General features: G+C 41.9%; 1 protein-coding gene across 16 annotated transcripts in view; it reads right to left on the reverse strand.

Annotated features, from left to right (window-relative positions):
- The window catches only part of LOC101787174 (butyrophilin subfamily 1 member A1-like), a 95,661-nt gene that overhangs the window by 58,566 nt on the left and 15,360 nt on the right, over positions 1-21,735 (reverse strand). For 11 of the 16 annotated variants that reach the window (XR_010046369.1, XR_010046370.1, XR_010046368.1 and 8 more), the window contains exons 7-12: positions 17,659-17,940; positions 15,456-15,572; positions 9,437-9,463; positions 9,303-9,329; positions 8,637-8,657; positions 7,666-7,719 (exon numbers count right to left, since the gene is read on the reverse strand). Coding sequence is in view for 6 of the 16 variants with exons in the window: in XM_063245245.1 (XP_063101315.1) it covers positions 7,666-7,719; positions 8,637-8,657; positions 9,303-9,329; positions 9,437-9,463; positions 15,456-15,572; positions 17,659-17,940 (528 nt within the window). In the remaining 10 variants the exon portion in view is untranslated. Of the gene's footprint in view, positions 1-1,453; positions 7,720-8,636; positions 8,658-8,985; positions 9,188-9,302; positions 9,330-9,436; positions 9,464-13,568; positions 14,571-15,455; positions 15,573-17,658; positions 17,941-21,735 lie in introns of those variants that run through there. The other 5 variants (XR_010046371.1, XR_010046373.1, XR_010046372.1 and 2 more) reach the window with 4 other exon arrangements.

Consider the following 21,735-nt stretch of genomic DNA (forward strand, 5'->3'; position numbering starts at 1 on the left):
CTCCAGAAACAATGGCCAGGATCAAGAAAATTACCAACAAGAAATGTTGGAGAGGCTACAGGGAAAAAGGAACTCTTCTACACTTTTTGTGGGAGTGTAGATTGGTGCAACCACTATGGAAATCAGTCTGGAGATTACTCAAAAAGCTGGGATTGGAGGTCCCATTTGACCCAGCCATTCCACTTCTGGACATATTCCCAGAAATGAAAACATCATACCATAGTGATATATGTGCACCCATGTTTATAGCAGCATAATTTGTAACATCCAGGTCTTGGAAACAACCTAAGTGTCCATCAACCTAGGAATGAATAAAAATGATGCAGTATTTTTGTACAATGGAGTACTAGTCTGCTATAAAGAATAATCACACTGAGATATTTATAAGTCAGTGGATGCAACTCAAGACCATGCTCATAAGTGAAATAATGCAAACTCACATGTGTAAATATCATCTAGTCTCCCTAGTGTATGGTAAGAGTACATAGGATACAAAAAAATTCAATAATTACAATGAAAAGATAATCCACTTTAATGGGAAAAATAGTATCTTAGGGAAAATGAGGAAAAAGAAATAGGAAGGGAAAAGAAAAAAATGTCTGAAAGTACATGAATACACTTAGGATAGCCTAGATGATTGCACTACAAACTCTATAAATTCTTGGAACAAAATAGCTAACATTCATAGGATGGGAACAATTGTGAATGTTAGTGTATAGTGATCTGAGGAATTCTTGAGGATCATTATGTAAAATAACAACCCCATTTGTGCTCATACCACCTCTTTGCTATTGTTGTTTATATGTCTTTTTCATTTTGTGTTTTCCTAAGAATTTGTTTTGTTTTGTCTTGTTTTATTTTGTTTTTCCCTCTAATACAGAAAGGGTAGGTATACATGTAGAGACTCACGCATGTGTAGAACTTCTAAAAAGTTTATGAGAATTAGTAATTTAATGCATGATGAAATGAACAGCTACTTTGAAGAAAAAGAAACACTGAGGTACACAGTGCTGATTCTGTAACATCATGATGTGAAATCCAGCAATACTATTATTCTATGTTCAGTGATTTTAGTCTGTTTTGTTTTGTTTAATTTCAATATGCATGAAGGAATGGACAGCTATTTTGAAGAGAATGAGAGACATTATGGCAGCCATTGTTGACGTCATTATTCCTTGAAGACTCAAAATGCCTTCATTATCCTGTTCTGGTCAGTTTAGTACTATTTTATTTTGTATGAATTCATTGTATTTGAAGACATGGACAACTATTTGGAAGAAAATAAGAGACAATATGATAGTGAAGAACTCCGTTGGTCTGCTTTGAGTCTGGGTCTCTTACATTGTTATCTTATGATCGATCTGTTTTGTTATGTTTAATTTTACCCCCTTTAAAAATAAAAAGAAAAATAGACTTAGTTACTTTCACTGTTGTAGAAGAAAAATATGCATCATTGGAAAATTAAGAAGGAGAAATTTATTTTGCTCACAATTGGTTGGAGTTTCAGGCTTTGAACATCTCCAGGGCACAACATGACAGAAGGGAATGATGGAGCACAAGTGCCCATTCCATTACATAAGGGAAGCAAACAGAATGGAGGTGCGGGGCAAGTGACAAACCCAACAGGCCATGCCCATAGTAATTCACCTCTTTTGACCAGGCCCTGACATTAAGTCAGGTATAAACCTCTGAAATCCAGTCATTATTCCAAAGCACCACCTGTAAGTACCTGATGCTCTAAAGAGACATATAGATGTACAGCGTAACACTTACTGGGACTCAAGAAGAGAGATGTCTAGCATCAGTTATGAAACACAGGCACTGATTTGTAGTCTTAGCTAGTTCTGAACATGTTCTATGTTCTCTGAGGCCCTAGGATTGCTATGTTGCAGGATTTGATCCAACCAGGGGCTCAGGTGTCATGGTCACATATTCTACCTGCAGATGGCTGCTCCAACCTGAGTGGTTCGGTGTCTAAATTCCCCGGCTCACAAAGTTTAAGCTATTTACTCCCAGCCTGTGACATCAAGGAGACTCAGCACTTGCTTGTCACCCCAGCTATTCTCAAGGTCTCTTGTGAAGACTGCATGGTGCACTGTGATTGTCAATAAAAACAGTGGGATGCTTTTCGTTATCTCTGGTGCAATTTGGCATTTTACACCCATGACTTTATATTCATGATTGCTTTTATGCTATGTGTAGCGCAAATAAATACATAGAATGTCTACAATTACTATTTTATAGTTCAGTCAACTAGTGTTTCCTCTTTTAAAATTTTATTTAAAGAAAGACAAAACAGAAAACAGGTAGAAATAGTACATATTTTCAAAGAAAAAAATAAACCATAATAAATCACTAGTTGATGAATGATTGTTCAAGATACAAAAGTGGAACATATAAATGGGAATTCAAACAGGGAGACTGCAAAGTGTTCTGTTCAACTATCTAATAAAAACTTAGTAGTATGACTATCAATCCTATACACTTAACATACACACATTTATCCATATTTTCATTTATGTTGAGATTAAACAAACCAAAGCAGGCTAAAATCACTCTGAACAAAGATTAGTAGTATTTCTGGATTTCACATCATGACACTCTAGAATCAGCATTGGGTACTGTAGTGCCTTTTTTCCCTTCAAAATATTTGTTCATTTCATCATGTATCATAAGGTCAGTTCTTATAAACTGTTTATAGGTTTTACGCAAGCAAGAGTCTTAACATGTATTTCTATCCTTTGTATATTACAGGGAGAAAAGAACAAAGCAGGCCAGAACAAAACATATTCCTATAGACACAGAAAACTACCCATAAATACTGGTCCAATTGCCCCTATTACTCTCTGGTTCCCTATCACATAGAGTTCTGTTTTCTCATACTTGATTTTGGTCCAAATACCTTTCTTCAGATTAATTATATTTCCTATAAAGAGCATCTTGGTAGGCCATATATCTTGATCCACTCTGCCTGAGACTCTTAGTTTTTTTCCTTAATTTAGTGTATCTAGACCATCTATAATAGAAATTATATCCAATTTCTCTGCCTCATTTCTGTTATGCTCTTTTTCCATCATTAGTTGTCTGATTGGCTTTTTCATTTCACTTTTTGCTCCATTCATTGGGGCCTCTCTGCTACTGTGAAATCCTAGTTTTTCTCTCTCTTTAGAATGTTCTGTAGTATTCTCTGTAGAGTTGGATTGGTGGTTGTGAATTCCTCCAGTTCCTCTTTATCTTCAAAGCATCTTGTTTTTCCATTAATTTCTAGGGACAATTTTGCAGGGTACATCAATCTGGGATGGAGGTTATTTTCTTTCAGGGCTTGGAATACTTTGCTCCATGTTCTTCTCAATTTGATGGTTTGTGTCAAGAAGTAAGCCATAATTCTAAGGGGCTTTCCCTTGTAAGTAATATATTTCTTGTCTCTGACAGCTTTTAATATTCTGTTCCTATATTAGATTTCTGGGATCTTGATTATATGCCAGGGTGTAGTTCTATTTTGGTTGTAGGTGACTGGATTTCTGTATGCCTCATACATCTGAATATCATTTCCTTTTCCTATGCTTGGGAAGTTTTCCTTAATTATTTCTGTGAATAGCCTTTGTAGTTCCTTTGTTTTTATCCCTAATTCTTTGTTCACATTCTCTATTCTTAAGTTATAGATCCTCTTGTCATCCTCTAGCCTTTTACTCTTACTGCTTGTTTCCTTCTTATTTTTAAGGAATTTTTCCTGGGGCTGGAGATTTGTTTAGTGGCATAAGCACCTGCCTTGCAAGTGTGGGGTCATGAGTTCAATCCCTGGTACTGATAAAAATGAAAAAGACAAAATTTTTTTTTAAAAAGAAATTTTTCCTTTCATGATCCTAAATTGCAAACCTGTCCTCCAGTTTGGATAATCTACCCTTATTTTCTTTCAAGCAGCTTTGCCAGCTTTCAATGGAGTTTTTAATTTCCTGATAATCTCTTTGAACCTCCTTCATGTATTCTATGTTTTCTCTATTTTCTTCATCAATAGTTCTTTTTTGTGTTCTTCCATCTGTTTTTTTCTTGAGAGGTGCTTAGCATTTCTTTAATTATTCTATTCATATCTTGCTTTACTTGGTTAAATACTTCACTTTTGAATTTGTCTACGAGGTCCCGAAGATACCGCTTTATGTCTACTGGTGCCATATCTGATATTGCATGTTTGCTGTCCTCAATCTCCTTTGCATTTACCTTTCCTAGATCAATGTTCTCAGGGTTGGAGGCTAGGGTTCCTTTCTTGTTGCTTCCTCTTCTCATATTTTATGTTCCTTCCATACAGGTGTATATAGGAGGCCCCAGTTTCTTTCTTTGTTGGTTACAGTTTTTCTGAAGTGCACTGACTTGGTGCTCCCATCCACTTCAGTGTACTACAGAGGTGCAGACTGGGGAAGCCTATGCTGGGCCCTCCCATTCAGGTCAGTCAACCTGCTGAGGGTTTCACTGCATTAGGATGGGCCAGCAGGCGTAGGGACTTGGTTTGGACTAGCTTATTGGGTCTCAGTCCGGGACATGACCCAGGTTAAGCACTCCCCACCAATCCCGCTTGAGAAAGGAGCAGCTGACAGAAGTCACTGCAGCTCCTTGTTCTCACCAGTCTTCCTGGTCCTAGAATGTCATCTGTCGGAGCCCCTTTTTCTGTGGAATGGTTCCATTCCTGGCACTCACTGCAGGTTGATGCAGGCTCCCTGCCAGCTCAGCTCAGCTCAGTTCTGTTTGGCAGCTCTCTGCTGACCCCCCACCCCAGTGTGACTGTGTTTCCAGTGGTTGGAAGCAGCAGGAACTTGGATGACTCAGTAAGTCGCCACTGGGCGAGTTCGGGTGCTGCAGTGGGAGCACTGAGCCTTTAGCTGTTCCAATAGTAGCACCAGGACTGTATGTTTGATTGCTTCTTCTTACCTTAGTTTCTTCTTTGGACAACAGGATTCATCTCCCTCTGTTTGGGACTCCCTATGCTGTATTATGTTGAATTCTAAGTTGACTATCTCAGGGAGCCTCTGTAGCCTGCTGTTATCTATCCACCATCTTCTCTTTGACTCCAACTAGTGTTTTTAATTTCATTCCAAACTACAAGAATGAATTTTATCCCCTATTTCATATTATAACAAACTTCAACAACTGTGACTATCATTTTAACCTTGAAATTCACAATAATAATTTCAATAGCTGCTATCAGTTCTGCAAAGAGCAAACTTACTAAATGGAGCCTTGTTTTGCTTTGAATCTGGGGATTAGACTCAGAGATGCAGGAATGTGAGCTAGATAAATACATTACCTGTGAGTTATTCCACCAGATCTACAATTCTTTTTATCATAAAATACACAGCTATTGTTCAGTGTGTGATTCAGGACATGTAAGAAATAATCCCATCTTTGATGCTCAAAACAGAAATGGTACCCATTAGTATGTAATTTCTGGAATGTGGTTCAGCCATTTGGGGCTAGTGCGGAAGTTGCAATCTGGTTCTCTCAGCTTTGTCAGAGCTGCACAATCCATGTCACAGTAAGGAATTCATGTCAGGGAGCACACAGACTTAGACCTTGTCAATGTCACTTCCTACAGGACAGCATGTGCGTCCTTTCCACTGGCTTCCCATGGAAGGAGTGGTGTAAATCACCAAGTACAATGTGATCTGTAGGATGTGACCTTGATGCACTTCCTACTGTATTACATTAGTCACAGCCCCTGCTCCATAAAGGTGTCTGTACACAGCAACATCAGTATATGAATGACAGAAGTTAAGGATTCTCAGGGAAGATGCAGGATGTCATCAGTCTTAATTTTACAGTCAGATAAGCTGTGACCCAGGCACACATCCAAAATTCCTTTCACTGTGAGCAAACAGAACATTTCTACCACTCCTCCTGGAAATCTCCTCAGATTTCTTTCAGTTAATCAATTCACCCCCAAAACAAATAATATTGTATACTGTTTTGAAAATGCAGAGTAATTATGTCTGTTTCAAGAACTCGACACGTGGAAGCAAACAGGATGAAGTCATTGCCATTCAGTATATTTTCCCAGCATAGCTGTGATAATTACATTATTGACTGCAATACCAATGTTTTGTTTTACTTTTAAATTATATTCAACTATATAAATGTTCTAAAGCTTCAAAAAATCATTTAATGAGAGTTGAGTATATTTTCTAGGCTAAAAAAGAAGTTGGTGTGAAAGTCTTGTGTGAGCTTCTCTATCATGTTAAGTTTCTCTACAGCACAAAACCAAAGGTGGACATGGGGTCATAGGTTGAATGTATTTTCATGAGAATCTTCCAGTAGTATTTTCATGGTGTTTGTCATTCCCACACCAGTGTGTGAGAACACAGTTTCCTCTTTCCTTCCTGAGATTTTTCTGTAATTTCCCCAGGCTGGAATGTGCATGGCAGGTATACTTCCATTGTTTTATATGATTGATGCATAACAGCATTGGTGTAGATTCTATCTGGTTTTCCCAATTTATGTAGCCTTTCACTTCAGAGGAGAGAGGACACTCTCAAACTCAGAAATTCCCATCATCAAATCATCATTTACATACTCCACAAATGTCATTTGTCAATTAACTATTTTAAAATTTAAACAGGATAAGAAATTTGAAAAGGGCTACTGGACTGCCAATGCTATTTTTCATATGTAAATGTCTTTGGAAGTAGCCTTGGTGATAAGATGGAATTTCACTGTTTTGTTGCTGTCCCACAAGGTAGGGATCTCAGTGCATTGATTTTAGCACAGAGGAGGTCACGCAAATGAGCAGCATCTGACGTTGTCAGTTGGGAGGCCAAGGTCACAGGTGAAATACAAAAACACTGTGACTCTGTTCTAAAGCTCGGTGAGAAATGCGTGGCCATGATCTACCATGGGAAGCAGTCAACACTTTTCAGAATCTCTCGCTCAAATCAGGAAGTATAGGAAGAAGTTGCACTTCTCAAAGACTATGGAAACAAAGGGAAGTGTATTAAAGGGAAGCTGGGCTGCATAGTGAGCACTGGAAATGGCCAAATAAATCACAAGGGTTTTACATAATTTTCCAGAGGGCTGGGAAGCAGCCTGGGTCTTTGATGGCAGAGGCACCCAGCCCTGCCCAGTATTATCTTGGCTGGGAAACTGTGTGCTCGCCTGGTCTCCTGGGACTAGTTTTGTGCAAGGCTCTTTGGGTGTGCAGTAGGGAGGTCGGATTCTGAGGTCACTGGGAGGATGGTGAGAACAGGAATTTTTCTTAAAGGTAGAATTAAAAAATATGGCCTCAGTGTTTGAGAGAAGTTGCCTGTGATAGTATGGAGTATGCCAAATTTCTTCTCAATATTCAAAGAAATCAATCCTTGCTCATATTGAAAAAGAAAAGTCCCATTGTCAATGGAGAAGCTATTACACTGAAATTGTAATGCGGTAAAGAAAATGCTAAATACTTAGTATCATATCTGGTAATGTTCCAAAAAGCCATTCTCAGGACGAATGTCTTCAAAATGCAATTTCCTATTGAAGGAAACCAAGCACAGGCCTATTGTCCACAATTCACTCTCTCTTACGTACACCTCCTAGTAATGCTGACCACTAAAGAAGCCAGCACAGCTCGCTGAGAAGTAAATCTTCCAGAGAATTTAGGAACAGCTCACACTCTTCACAAATATTCCGTACGCTTCTTACCCTCTGACATGGCGAGCTGAGGGTGAGCAGTGTCTTCATCCACAATTACGTTTTCTACAATAAACGGAGAGATCCCTTACCTCTGGGCTTTAGGAAAACAAGCTTCTCATTCCATAAGCACTGTCCAAAGAGGGGTGAGGAGCACAGCGCAGGGACCCAGGAGTCCTTTCCACAGCCCAGGCCCTCAGCCTGTCCCACTGCAGACCTGGAGATCTTTCCCTCCACGGAAATTTCTCCAAAACACATTAGCTCTGCCCTTGATCTATGCTGTCCTATCGGAGCGTCATAGAACACGTGGTCTCACACCTGGGAAAGGGGTCACCAGAGTCTGATGCTCATGAGGCTTCCCAGGCCCTCACACAGGGGCACCGCATCCACAAGGAGAGAGGAAAACGGCCCCAGAGGCACCAGGACAGACAAGGACATCAGCACTGGGCAGTGGGGTCAGGATGCTCAAGAGAGGACCCCCAGGTAGGGGGGAGGGGAACAGAGAAGGAAGGAGGGGACGGAGAGGAGCAAGCAGAGGCCAGGGCAGCCTGGGCAGGGAGACTGTATTCAGGGCTGGACCTTGGTTAGGGATAATGGGGAGAAGTGAGATGGGAAGCATCAGAGAGAATGAAGAGTCCCCACTACTTAGTAAGGCTCTCTGTAAAGAGAGAGGAAAAACAGTGCAACACGGAGTGAAGAAATTCACCACACCAGTCCCTGCTGACCGCTTTTGTCTGTAGGAGAAAAGCCCTGGCATGTGCAGTGGGGTAGCGAGGCTGTAGGAGCTGGCGGGAGGGGAGCCCTGTCCTGTGCTCAGGGGTCTTGTGGGGCCCCAAGGACTCTGAAGCTGCTGCCCCATTAGGGAGGTGCAGCCCCTGCTCCTGACCTTGCAGACCCCACCCTGGCCCTGAGGCAATCTCCCTGCACCCAGATTCTGACCTCAGTTCATTTCAGTTGATCTCAGAAAAGTAAACAGAACTTACCAGGTTCTTTAGTGAGTCTCCCTTAAAAAAAAGAGGGGGGGGGAGGCAAAGAATATTAATTTTTATTCCCCAAGGAAGTTATCCCTGCCTTTGCCAAGTTATCCCAGTCAGGTGCTGAGTTCCATTCTGGAATCCTCTGGGGCTTGGGTTTTGTTCCCATCCTGGTGCTACTGGGAAGGGCGAGATTTCTAACTGTGGGGCTCAGGGTGGGAAACCCTGGGTCACCAGTACTGCCCACACAGGAGAACGGGGCACCCTGCTCCTCTCAGCTTCTAGGCCGCGTGGGGAGTGGTTCTGCTTGGCTCCAGGTCTGAGGTGACCTGGGAGGAAAACCACAGCACCAACTGACCTTGACATGAAAACTCCAGAACTGGGAGACAAAGTAAAACTTTTCCTTTATAGAAGTTGGTTTTGCCAGGCATGTGGTAAGGCGAAGCAGCACCTACATCCCTTCTTTATTCACTCAAGAGTTTTCTCTCATATCCTCTCCCCCATCAGGGTGCTGGTTCTCATGTAACCCCAGGCGAACAGGTCCAGCATGAAGCCTCTTCCTGGGACACAGGAGTCTTACAGATTATTGGGCAAAACCTTTCCTCTCACCCTAGAATCCCACAGAGCTGGGGTGGCAAACATGAGATCACTTTAAATCGTTCCCTTCACAATTACCTGCAAATCGTTTAGCTTCCTTCTGACCTGCAAGCAGATGGGGACAGTAAAGTCAGCGGACAAGTTGTTCAGGTAGGCACACTGTAGGTAACAGGGTGTGGGGCGTCAGTTATGAGAATCAGGATTGTACTCACCATGCCTTCCGAAAAGATTTACTCGTTCTGCAAACAAATCACACAGACAGATAAGTATTTGATGACACACAGACTGAACATTTAATTTAACACAGAAAAGGATATAACTTAGCAACTTCTTTAGTGAGTCTCACTAAAAGTAAATGTGATCCAAAGTGTGCATAGATATTGTGAAAGGGGGAAGAAAGAAAGTGCTCAAAGGAGAGTCTACAGGGATGGGAAAAGGAGAAAAGAAGGGAGAAGAAAAAAATATATACATATATACATGCAAGATAGGTAAGATAATCTTACTACTAATTTCTATTAGTTCATTAAGAGACTTGTGTTTATATTTCCTGATTAATCTATCATGCCTGTATCTTGCAATCTGAGCAACTACTTTGAAGATAATACATGAATCTTTGATAATCTTCTATTATTCTGAAATTCTGCTGCATTGTTTTTTTTTTTTACTCTTGAAAATTAAAAAATGGAAAAGAAATGTGTATTTTAAAATTTTTTGATACTGGGGATCTAACTCTCACAACTGTGCACTTGCAAGGCAGGCCACTTACGCCGCTGAGCTAAATCCCCGGCCTGGAAAAGATTATATTCATTTTGAAACTCCAATAAGTCATTTGTGGCCTGTCTTGATTTGTGAACTATTTGGGAACTTTTACAGCTTTCTAGAGTTTGAAGCAGAAGAACAGAAAGTTGTCCTCAATTTCCACGCAGGACACCACTGAACTTGTGAAGAATCTGACTACAACTATCACAAGCAGATTGTTATTGCTGACTTATTACTCCATTAAAAGTTCAGTTTATATCTTCGGGACATTCCTGGGATAACCACAAATATTCCTCTCTATGCAGCAAACATTTACTGAGGTCCTGCTCTAGCCAGGAGCTGCCTGTGCACAGAGAACTCAGGAGGTGCCAGGTGCAGGCTCTGCTCTCCCAGGGTGACCTCTGCATCCCTCATTACAGCCCAGGGCTGGGAGCACTGTGGGACACAGAGTAGAGAGGGGCCTCAGCATCCTGGAGAGGCCGTTTTGTGTGCTGTCTGTTACTGCTTCATTAAAAATACTATTTCTTAGAAGAAAAATAGGTTTATATTCTAGTGAAAATCACAGAGAAGAAAAAGCATTTCACATTTTCCTTTACATACATATAACCACTTAAGGTGTCTTACATCTACATCCAGAATATTTTTATTCTACAACAAATTATCTAAAAATTGTACCTCACTGTCGGTCACAATCACTTAAGTGCTAATTGCAATTACTTGCTCATAAAAATCAACAAATATCATTAAGTATCATTGAGTAGCTAATTGATGTGTCTTTTTATTAGTAATGTGCTTGTCCTTTCCTGTCAGTCATGCAACAGATTTTTTCCTTACTTATTATGATAAGACAAAGAATATATATTTAAAGTTTCCTCTGGTTAAAAAGAAAGGTATGTAAAAATTGGCCTAATGAGTCAATAAAAGTACAGAGTTACATAGTCTAAATGAACAACAACAAAAAAAAAAAAAAAAACAAAAAACAAAAAACAAAAGCAAAGCAATAAAATAAAAAGGAAATGAAGCATACAACCATTTTCTTGATCCAACGTCACATAAGACCTGGTCCCATTGTAAAGGGGTCCTCATTACAGTAGGAAAATGAATAGGAGCCCGGATCCAGTGCTGAGGACACGGTGGTCTCCGTGTCAGGAGGGGCAGTGTCTGCAGATGCACAGCCAGAGCAGGCCCACCCTTTGCCTCCTCCCAGCCCACTCCCTCTCATGCCCCACCTTGGATCCTGCCAGCCCTGACCTCAACCTCACCAAAGCACTAAGGACGTTTTCTCTCCTCCTCCACCACCTCAGTTAGAGTTCTGAGTTTCCTGTAGTCACTACTCCCCAGTGAACTCGAACTCACAAGTCAGTGGACTCCATGCTGCAGGCCTGATGAAGCCGAAACTATGTGACTATACTGTGAAACCTCCCTCTACTCAAAATCCCACCATATTTTTCACTAATAATTAACATAAATTTGTAGACTTGAGGTTTGACCTCCTGTGGTCCTCACAATCTGCCCTCTGTCTAACTCTCCTATCTCATCCTGCTGGTTCTTCCCTATCTTTCTTGTTTAGCATTTGTTATTTTTTTAGAACCACACATGCGAGAGAACAGTACATTATTTTACTTTCAGCAATAGGAACCACTGTGTCTAATATATGGGATTCATTTGATAAATGAAGACAAAATTATGACTGCAAAGTAAGTTATCCTTATTAGGTATTGTTTCATATGACTTGTTAATTTAAAAATATAAATGATTTTCTTCTATAGCTGTGCTTTTATTTTATAGTGAATTTCAAATTTCCTTTACTAAATAGTTGTATTAATTCAGTTCTAGGACAGGATTTCAGCACAGTTATTAGAAAGATAAAAACATGCAGAGGTTTTCAGGTTGGAATTAACGTGATCAGTGATGAATTCAGTCTGGGTGCAGTTTGGTTGGCTAAGCTGATTTAGAGAAATTTTATATTTAACCAATACTCTATCTTGCTGGAGATTTATTCAGATATAAAATATGAAACTGAGTGTGATTTAAAAGTTAGACAAGAAAGGTAATGATGCAAATATCATAACTGCATTTAGGTCAACTGAATTTTTCTGATGTCTAGAATGAAAGAGACAATATATAAATCTCTGATAAATTTTTGATGGTGCTTTTCTTAATTTAGTTTAAAAGATGCTCTCCTGAGGGCTGCCTGAGCCTGGAGAAGCAGGGCTTTGGGAGAGCTGAGAGAGAGGGAGGACCTGGGCAGCAGCCTCCTCACCAGAGAGGAAGCAGCCTCACCAGGATGAGCTCAGGGCAGCTGCTCAGAGCCCTCAGCTTCTGGACTCAGGAGAACCCAGGGTAGACTGAGGATGGTCACATAGGTAAATAAGACACAGCTCTCTGCAGGGTGCAGAGCCTTGGTGGGGACACTGATTCGGGGAGAGAAGCAGTGTCCTGGACCCCTGGGAGCAGGGCAGGGGCAGCCTCTGCTCTACAGACCAAGGTGAGGGCACTTTGGGATCTGCTTGCAGGGAGAATTAATTTCACAAAAAAATGTAGAATTTAAAGAGCAAATTGACCTCAGTCCATTGACTATGGTGAAAGAATCCCGGCCTGCAGAACCATTGTGTGACACTGAAGTGTGATCGCCTGTGACCCTGAGCTGTGATGCAAACAGGAGCCCACTGTCCTTCCCTCAGGGTCACAGAGTCAGCCACAGCATTTCCTGGGCAGTTCTCATCTGTGGATTTAGCTTCCTAACAGAAAGTGACCTATTTAAATATAAAATGCCAAGATAACCCCACCTTTCTGTGAAAGCACATCTGAAAAGCAAGCAGCAAAACCAATTTGGAGATAACAGTGCACCTAGGGCTAAATTAAGCATTAAGCAGTCATTTTGTTACTCCACCGTGTGTAAGTTAATAACTTAGGGCAGGTGATGTTGGTAAGAATTACCATTAAGTTAGAAGTGCGTGCTGGTTTAGTCCTTTAGCTTCAACAAGCATGTGAGAGAAAAACGTTGATTCCCATGAGTCTTTGTTTTGTATATAATGATTTCAGCGGGTGAATTTGATCTTTGATGGGAGAAACTAAATGAACCCTATGTGGATATGGTAGAGTAACTTAAATTTTATAGGAATCCAGATGCAGGTGCAAAAGCAACTCTTTTCCAGGGTCACTATCTCCACAAGTGCTACCAAAGCCTTCCTTCATTGGAGTCAGGTGTTTAGATGAGTTACAGTTAAGCCCTGAATGTAGCTTTGTGTCAGAAACAATAGCATCATGACTACATGGGAAGTCAAATAAAAAATGCAGGTGGTTAATAACTTGGTACCTTTTGAAGTTTCTAATTATTACAGATTTCACTTAAACCCAGATCTACTCTGTCAGTCTGGAGCTGATTATCCTGAAAGTGAGGACAGATGTACTTACCTTGCTCCACATTGAGAGAAAGTGTGGCTGACTGAATTACCATGGAAAAGGAAAATGCTTATCACAGCGGATTCCTCTCTCAGCTTGTTCCCATTAAATGGACTACATTGTGTGTAATCTCTATAGGGTTTGGAAGCCAGAATAAAATGTTATGTAATTACAAAGCGATGGAGTTTTACAGTGATTTATTCAGAATGTCCTTGTCACAGTGGATTCCTCCTTACTTCTCTCTGAAAATTTTCTCCCTTGTGAGGGAATCTCTTATTCTCCTAGGGGAAAAAAAGCACCTTTCTTACAGAGATAACCATAGGCTCATTGAATGTTTGCTGCCTCTGAATTTGATCAAACTGCTTTCATGGTGGTGCTGTGCTACTTTTCCTGGTGTTTAACCCACTTTTATTTTCCCATCAGTCACCTGGCTAACGTGGTCTCTTTTTGCTTGCACCACGGCTCACTATCCAGAATGCAGGCAGATTCTGCTTTGTTCATTCTGCTCCTCTCCTTCGTGTGCAAGTCTTCTTCAGCTCTGAGCTCAGATCCATTCCCACTGTCTCAGCCAAGTCACTCGTGACCTCCAGCTCTGCTCTTACTGTGGGCTCCAGCAGCCCTCTTTTCCATAGCATTTTTAAAACACAAGTTTTGAGTTTATTTCAAAAGCAAAAACTTGACTTCTATCTTTCCATTTTCATTGAAACAATATCTCACTCTGTAGTGTAGGCTTGCCTTGAACTCATGGAGATCCTCCTGCTGAGACTCCAGAATGATGTCACTATAGAAATGTGCCACCACACCCAGCTTTGATCCATCTTGAGATACCAATTACCTCCGCTGCTTGTTTATCACAAAGCATGGAGCGGACAGTCAATCACTGTAAGAAAAGCCCGCTGTGACCTCTGAAGCCAGGTCCTCATTTGGTTTAAAGCAGCCAGCTGGTTTTTCTACATAGACCTAACAACTTTCTCCATGTTGTTTGATTACTTTGTAAACATAGGAAGGAAGCTATTTCAGTTGTAGGTAAACAATATTTCAGGTCAAAAGAGACATTCAAATATGTAGACAATTTGTTTTCTTAAAGGAGCAAAAGTTCATACAGCATGGACTGCTATGTGACTTTAAAATTTCAAACATTGCCTCTTACACATCATTTACAGTGCTGTTTGTTTATCTCTTCTGCATGAGGAACAAAACAAGAAAAGCTATGTTACCATTTTCTCTCCTCTCCCTACCCACAATATACCAATCCCACCCCAGAATTTATCCCCATTTGACAAAAGAGTTGTTTAGTTAGAGATTTCATAGATGTGTATCCATGGATAGAGATGGGTGAATATTTTCTTGCTAAAGAAAATTAGGACACAAATTGAAAAATACACCCTGCATATGTTAAATTTAGAATATTAAGCAGGGTCTCCTCATGTTTTAAATTTTGGCAGTGATCAGTCACACATGTGTGAATGGAAGTGAGCAGTAAACACTAACCTACACATGCTTCTCGGGACACTCAAAGAGTGTTTCTAAAATAGGTTTGAGGATTCTCAGCCATCACCATGCTCTTAGGGGGTGGCCTAGCAAGGGGGAGAAGAATGTGGAGTAATGAGCAAGGTTATGAGTCAGAGCACAAAGGAAACAGGGTGCCACTCTCATCTACCTTGGGTCCGAGAAGGATGCATCTTGGGCAGTCGGGTCAAGACCTCAGCCTTTTAGACTTTTTCTAGACTAAAACTGTAATGCATATCTCCTAGTGTCTCCAATACTCAGGCAGATTTCTGATACCCATGTTAAAATATTTCAAAACTCTACACAGTGGAGCAAGATTGGGCCTAAGTGAGGAGCAATTTCATTAAATCTCAGCTTCACCTTCCAAGACTCGCTTCACAAGTTCCAGACTGGATTAAGTGTAGCATGCAAGAGAGTGCAAATGAAGGAATTCTCTCTCCTCTGGGTTCCCCCCATTGAATTTTACATGAGCAAGATGTTCTAAGTTCACTCTTGATTTATATACAACTATGTCTCATCCCTCCACAAATGAGTCAAGCCACACAGTTTCCCCTTTACCTCGGCATCTTCTAGATATCAGGAGGAGAACAGCAGCGATTATGATTATCAAACATAAGGGCACCAGCATCACAGGCCACTCCATTCCCTTGGTGCTGACCCGGGGGAACAAGGCCTCTGAAAAACAGGAAGCAGCTGCTGAGACCCAGCTGGACAACAGCTGACTTGGTGATGGACACAAGTCCAAGGATAGTTTCTCCAGGGAAAAAGCACAGAGACGCTGGGTCTCAGCCCCACTGCAGCTTCTCAGGAGCTCAGGACCTAAGTTCCCTGTGTCTCTGCTTCCCTGATGTGTGAGATCCAGGAGGGCCTGAAGAATTTGGGAGATCCAGGAACACGCTAGATATGGAAACCAGTGCAGCAGATACTCATGCATCTACCATCCAGAATGAATACCATGTTTATATATGTGATGGGTGACAGTGTTAATACACACAAGGACACTCAGTGCAGGAGACCCTTGCCCTCACTCTCTAAGAGAACCCACCCTGCTCCTCTGTGTCCAGTTATTTCCTGCTATGCACAGCTGCAAGCCCAGTAGTATGCTGAGAACACAGGTTGAGGTGTTCTACAATTATAGTGAGGACACTGAATGATATCTGATGATAAACCAAGGAGATGTCAAGCTCCAATCCTGAAGGAGAATTCCATCTCACCTCAAGGATTCATCTGAAAGGTGTAATGGATGATAATTTAGATTTGAAAGAACCAATATGATGCCAGTGTTTATCTGTGTGATGATGTGAGGTCAAAAGAGAAATAAAGACATTCTTATTCAAGAACAATCTTCATCCCATAATTTAAAAATGTGCTTACACGTTCATATGCGAATCAGGTAACTGTTGTTCAATTACTTGTGCATGGCATGGAATGGTTCAAATTATTTAGATGCATTCCTTATCTATGCTGTGCTCTCCCACACAGATTTCAGGAGTCTTCTGGCATTAGGATTAATAATGATTATATTTCTTATTTCCAACTTTTCATTATCTCAAAAATATTCTGTAATCCTTACTGGCATGAAAGTCTAACTGCAACCTGTGGGCTGCTGGATTATCTGAAATTGTGCATTTCTAAGGTTCTCATTAGAAACTCAATCCTCTGACACATAATTTTCTCTATGTAATCCCTCACCATTAACCTAACTTTAATGTGTGTAAGTTACCAAAATAAATCCCAGAAAATATATTTTTTAAATAATATCTCTAAATAAAGAACTTTATTTACTAATTCCTCTGGATATTAATTTCTATATACTTGGCATTAATTGACCAACTCTTGGAGATATTTAAGAATTATAGTACAGTATCCACCACAGTTGATACTCCACTCAGGGACACAGAACAACACAGTTCAGAACACACAGGGGAGCACAGAGAGGTGCTCAGTGCAGGAAGAGTTGGGTGAGGCTCCTGGAAAGGTCTCAGTGATCAGGACATCGGGAAATTGCTCCTGTGAGGAGACAGAAGGAGCCCAGCAGGCAGCACCCTGGGCAGCAGGGCTGTGCGGGGTGGGGTGGGGTAGGAAGTGGGGAGAAAGAGAGGGGCAAAAGCTGAGGCTGCAGAGAGAACAAATGCACAGGGAAGGACTAGTGAAGTCTTGGGCTGCATGGTTTCTATGTGACCTGGGAAAACAATCCAGGAGGCTCAAGCAGCCCTGGAGCTGCCCTGGATTCTTGTATGGCTGTGGACAGAGCCAGTATGGACTTCGAGGAGTAGCACTGGTCCACCCTCAAATGCCAGGTGTGCATGACTCCTCAGGAGGGTCTAGTGCAGGGACAGTGGGTTGTTCCTGTGTAACAAGGGGCCTGACAGACAGTGAGTAGCACTTGTCCAGGGTCACAAGGCCAGGTGGGGGTGATGCTGGACTTCAACTCAGTGTGACAAAGAGGAGGAATAAATTCCACATTGTTATGCAGGAGTTTCCCTTTGGAAAAGGCATTAGACAAGTTTGGAATGAACTTCAACACATTCCTCAAAATGCTCTGTTACATGATTTTGCTTCTCTTATTATGATGTGAAATAATGATTTATTACACAAACAATAAAAAGTAAGAAAACAGGTATACTTAACTAGCTTCCCAAATAAGAGTTGGCCATGTGTGACCTGGACCATTCTCCTAGTTTTCCCATCAGGGTCATCACTGATCCCCCCTCCCTCTTCAGCACTGACATCACAGAGTGAGGGCTCTGAGGGAACTCACCTGCCACTGAGAGACGCGCCTCCTTCTCCTCCCTGAGCACAGGGTTCCCGATCCAACAGGACAAAGGTACTCTTGAGCTGTTTGTCATTGTGACTGAGCTTTCCACATAGATTAGGCCATCTTCTTGTTCAGACCTAGTCTCAGAGTCAGGTGACAAAGGCTGTCCCTGTGAGTCCCTCCACTGGAGCTCAGGGTCTGGGTACCAGCCTGAGGATGAGCAGGTCAGTGTGATGCCCTCAGTGTCTGCAGGCTGAATGTGGATATGAGGAGGTGCACCTGAGGCTGGAGGAATCATGAGAAGGTAAATAACGCTTCTTTTTTTAGCTTATAAACATGGTGTATGGGCTAATTAGCTTGTGCTTAAAAAATAACAATTGTATGAACCTCAGCTCTGTATTTGTGAGCACTGAGTTACAGGAAAGCTGACCATAAAGTATTTCTCTGCACAATGGCTTACACAAATGAAATTAACTGTACCAGCACTCAGGAAAACATGCAATCCCAAGCAGTCCTGTATCTGGTATTTCCTTCCCTCTTCCTCTTGTAGTCATTTATCCCCCCATGTGCTGACTCCTGAGGAGGGTGGTAAAATACTCTGTCCATATAGTTGGAGCCTGAGAGCTGCAGATCATGCAGCATCTCATGGTTTTCTATGATAAAACACAGTGGATCTCACAGCATTCACTGAGCTCTTTTGAACTGCAGCAGAATGTTCCACAAGAACTTGTGACGGGACAGTCCTGTCACCGTGGCCCAGTCGATCGGACACTGGAAAAAAGTGTGAATGGAGCCCTAGCAACATGGCTGAGGAACTGAATATTGTTTCTCTTTATTTAGCATCAACACACAGGCCTCGCTTGTTTATATTCAGGACTAGATTTAAGATCCTGATGCAAGTGATGCACTGGACATGCCCTGAGCATCCTTTCAACAGTGACCATGAGGGAGAGGCAGTAAGCCATCCCATCAGTCTTCCTCTTGCCTTCCCAGGGCTGGCTTGAGGTCATCCTCAAAGTGGACAGGAAGGTCTCATCTAGGGGAGTTGGAGCCTCAGAATGAAGAACGTGGAGACCTCACAGTGTCCACTCCCTGTCCCATCCCAGGCCCTTTGCTTCTTGCTCTTCACAGAAGCACTGGGTCAAAATGAAGCTGAGCATGCAGCAGGGCAGTGCACAGCAGCACAAACCTCCTCACCTGTCCCATGGCTGTGTCTGTCTACAGCAAGGACCAGGGTGAGGAGGAGGGTAGAGGAAAATGGAGCCAGGAGCAGGAGGTGAGCTGCAGAGCTGAGCCCCAGAGAAGAGCAGCCCTGCTGAGGGCAGCACAGTGTCTCCTTGAAGGGGAGACAGTGAGGAAAGGGTGAGGGATGGGGCTCTGAGCTCCTCCAGAGACTGCATCTCCAGTGGGAACAGGTTCCTGACCTCGGCCACACTTCACTCCTCCAAGAGGATGCAGAGCACTAAAAAAAAAACCAGGGCCAACAGTCACACAGCTAAGAAGGCACAGGATCCGGAGAGAGGGATTATGGGGTTCAGCTCTGAGCAATCAGAACAGGGGTTCAGGTACTCTTTGTCATGTATTCCCTTGAAGGAAGATTGGATGAGCATAGTTTTTCTAGTGCATCACAAGGGAAAAGGAGAGATAAAAATGAAATGATTCATACATCATTAAAAACAGAGACAATGTCATGGAGAATACAGAAACAAGACACCAGTGAATTTATGAGCCAATCTTTCTAGTTAAAAACATTTAAATTTTGCAGATCACATGTATTATTGCTTATTATTCATTTTTGCATATCACGGACGCAGTAAAAGTTTATATTGGCAATTGTAGTATTTATCTATAATGTCACAAATTCAAAATAGAGAAAAACCCAGGATTGCACAAAACTTGTTTTGCAAGTGTTCAACAAGAAGATCAAACATTTCTTTCTTTCTTTTTATTTGTACTGGGGATCGAACTCATGACCACCTGCTTGCAAAGCAGGTGCTTATGCCGTTGAGCTAAGTTCCCAGCAGTGGATCAAACATTTCTTATAAACTTTACTTTGATAATCAAGGGATTTCTGCTAATAAGAGTAGTCCCTGATGGCAAATGTCACAGGACCACAACTGAGCCAACGGCCTCTTTCTGCCTCACTCTCTCTGTCTTTCTGTCTCTATGTCTGTCTCTGTCTCTCTCTCTCTCTCTCTCTCTCTCTCTCTCTCTCTCTCTCTCTCTCTCTCTCTCTCTCTCTCTCTGTTTCTCCTTTTCCTCCTGAGATTGCAAAATTGAGCAGGAAAGCAGCATCAGCATGGGGATGTAGCTATATGAGCAGGGAATCTTTTTACTAACAATGCAATGTCACATTTCTGCAGAATGCTCAAAAAGAGGCAAAAGCAAGTGTCAGGGGACAGTTTTTAAAGTTGCATAGAAACAAAAGACTCTACTCAATCAGTAGAAAGCTGTGATTCCATTAGTGACAATGAAAGTCACCCTACAGTGACCCTCCTCTCTGTCTCCCTCACATCAGCCATGAAGGAGTAGACCAGTTATCTGATGAAGACTATTGATGACTGAAGTAGATCTCTTTCCTCAAGGAAAGGGCAGGTGAATTTGATCTTTTTCCTTTTTTGTTTTCTGATTTTGAATTACATTACAGTATTGGAGTAATTTTATATGAATATTTGGGAGGCAAAGAACAAATCATGTAGGTTCCCATTATTTCTTAAGTAGATATTTGCTTTGATATACAAGTACTCTGGGTTAAGAGCATGTTTCTGAAACACACTATGCTTGCCAACGGAGGTTTCACACTATTTTACAGCTCATGGTACATGAGAAAAGAAACAGAACCTCTTGGACATGCTCAATTTGCTTTGGTTTCATAAAAGTGAGTGGGATTAAAACACATTCTCCCTGGTGGATGTAATCAGTGGAAATTCTGAAGCTTTACATTGGCTTCATCTTTGTTTAAATTTCTGTTGTGCTTCATGCACTTAACTTGAAACTATAACCACCCCTGCCTTACTCCTTTCTACAATTCGAAAAAGTGACATCTCTGAAAAACTTCCCTGTTGAATCAATGAGATCAAGACAGAGACCCCAGCAGGTGGTTAGGGAAACACTACTGGTGTCAGAACAAACTCCAAGGCAGGCAGCACAGCTGGTGTCCAGCCAGGAGCTTCAGGATGGAGAGTGAGTGTTGCTGAGTGTGCAAGAATAAAGTGGAGCACAGGAAATGCTGATTCCTAAACTGTGGGGAATCTCTTTGGGCCAGAAGAGAAAGAAGCCTTGGGACACGACAAGCCAGGCTGTTCTAGAGGGATAAAGGAATGCACCAAGAGACTTAATGGTGGAGGTTCAAAGCCACTTACTAGGGTATATTTATTTACATAAGTAAAGGTTCACTACACACAGCTGCACAAATTCTAGAGAATGTGTGCAGAACCTCTAGGAAAGGATGTGCCAGGATCTTCCCAGATGTCCCCACAGAACAGTGAAGAGCTCACCAGAGGGTGATGTGGGGGAGGGAGGAGCACAGTCAGGCTCACCCAGCCCTGCAGGCTCCTGGACAAGTGCCTCTGCCAGTTGTTGCCCTTATGCATGTAATTGGTGCCTGCAGGTCAGAGTCCAGGGCACCTGCTGGAAGGTGGGGGCTTCTGAACTCAGGTGTTGATCTCTGTCCAGGACCACAGAGACTCTCTGGAGAGAGGTATTGTGTCCACTTGAGATTTTTAGAAGTTTAACTAAGTCTGTCCAGCCATTCTACATCCTAGGCTGTACCTAGCACCTACCCTAAGGCAGCTTGTAGTTCAGAGGGAATAAAGTGACAATGAACAAGAATGAACTGGCTTTTGCACTTCAGAGCAGATGCGGTCTTCACCTTAGGCTCGGAAGTCTTCTTAGGCTCCTAGAGTGGTCTGTATGTCTTCCTCCTCAGATCTTTCAGCTTTTAGGCATAGACTTTTACTCTTCTGGTGTAGACCATTTGGCCTTCCATCTCAGACTCATAGGCCTCCTGATACAGAGCTGCATGGGCCATTTATATAGCTCTGTGGGTAAGCATCTTAATCCAATCTTCTAATGGCTTAA

Source organism: Cavia porcellus, unplaced genomic scaffold (assembly GCF_034190915.1).
Source record: "Cavia porcellus strain 051 isolate PalLab524CR breed Dunkin Hartley unplaced genomic scaffold, mCavPor4.1 scaffold_2, whole genome shotgun sequence".
NCBI lineage: Eukaryota > Metazoa > Chordata > Mammalia > Rodentia > Caviidae > Cavia > Cavia porcellus.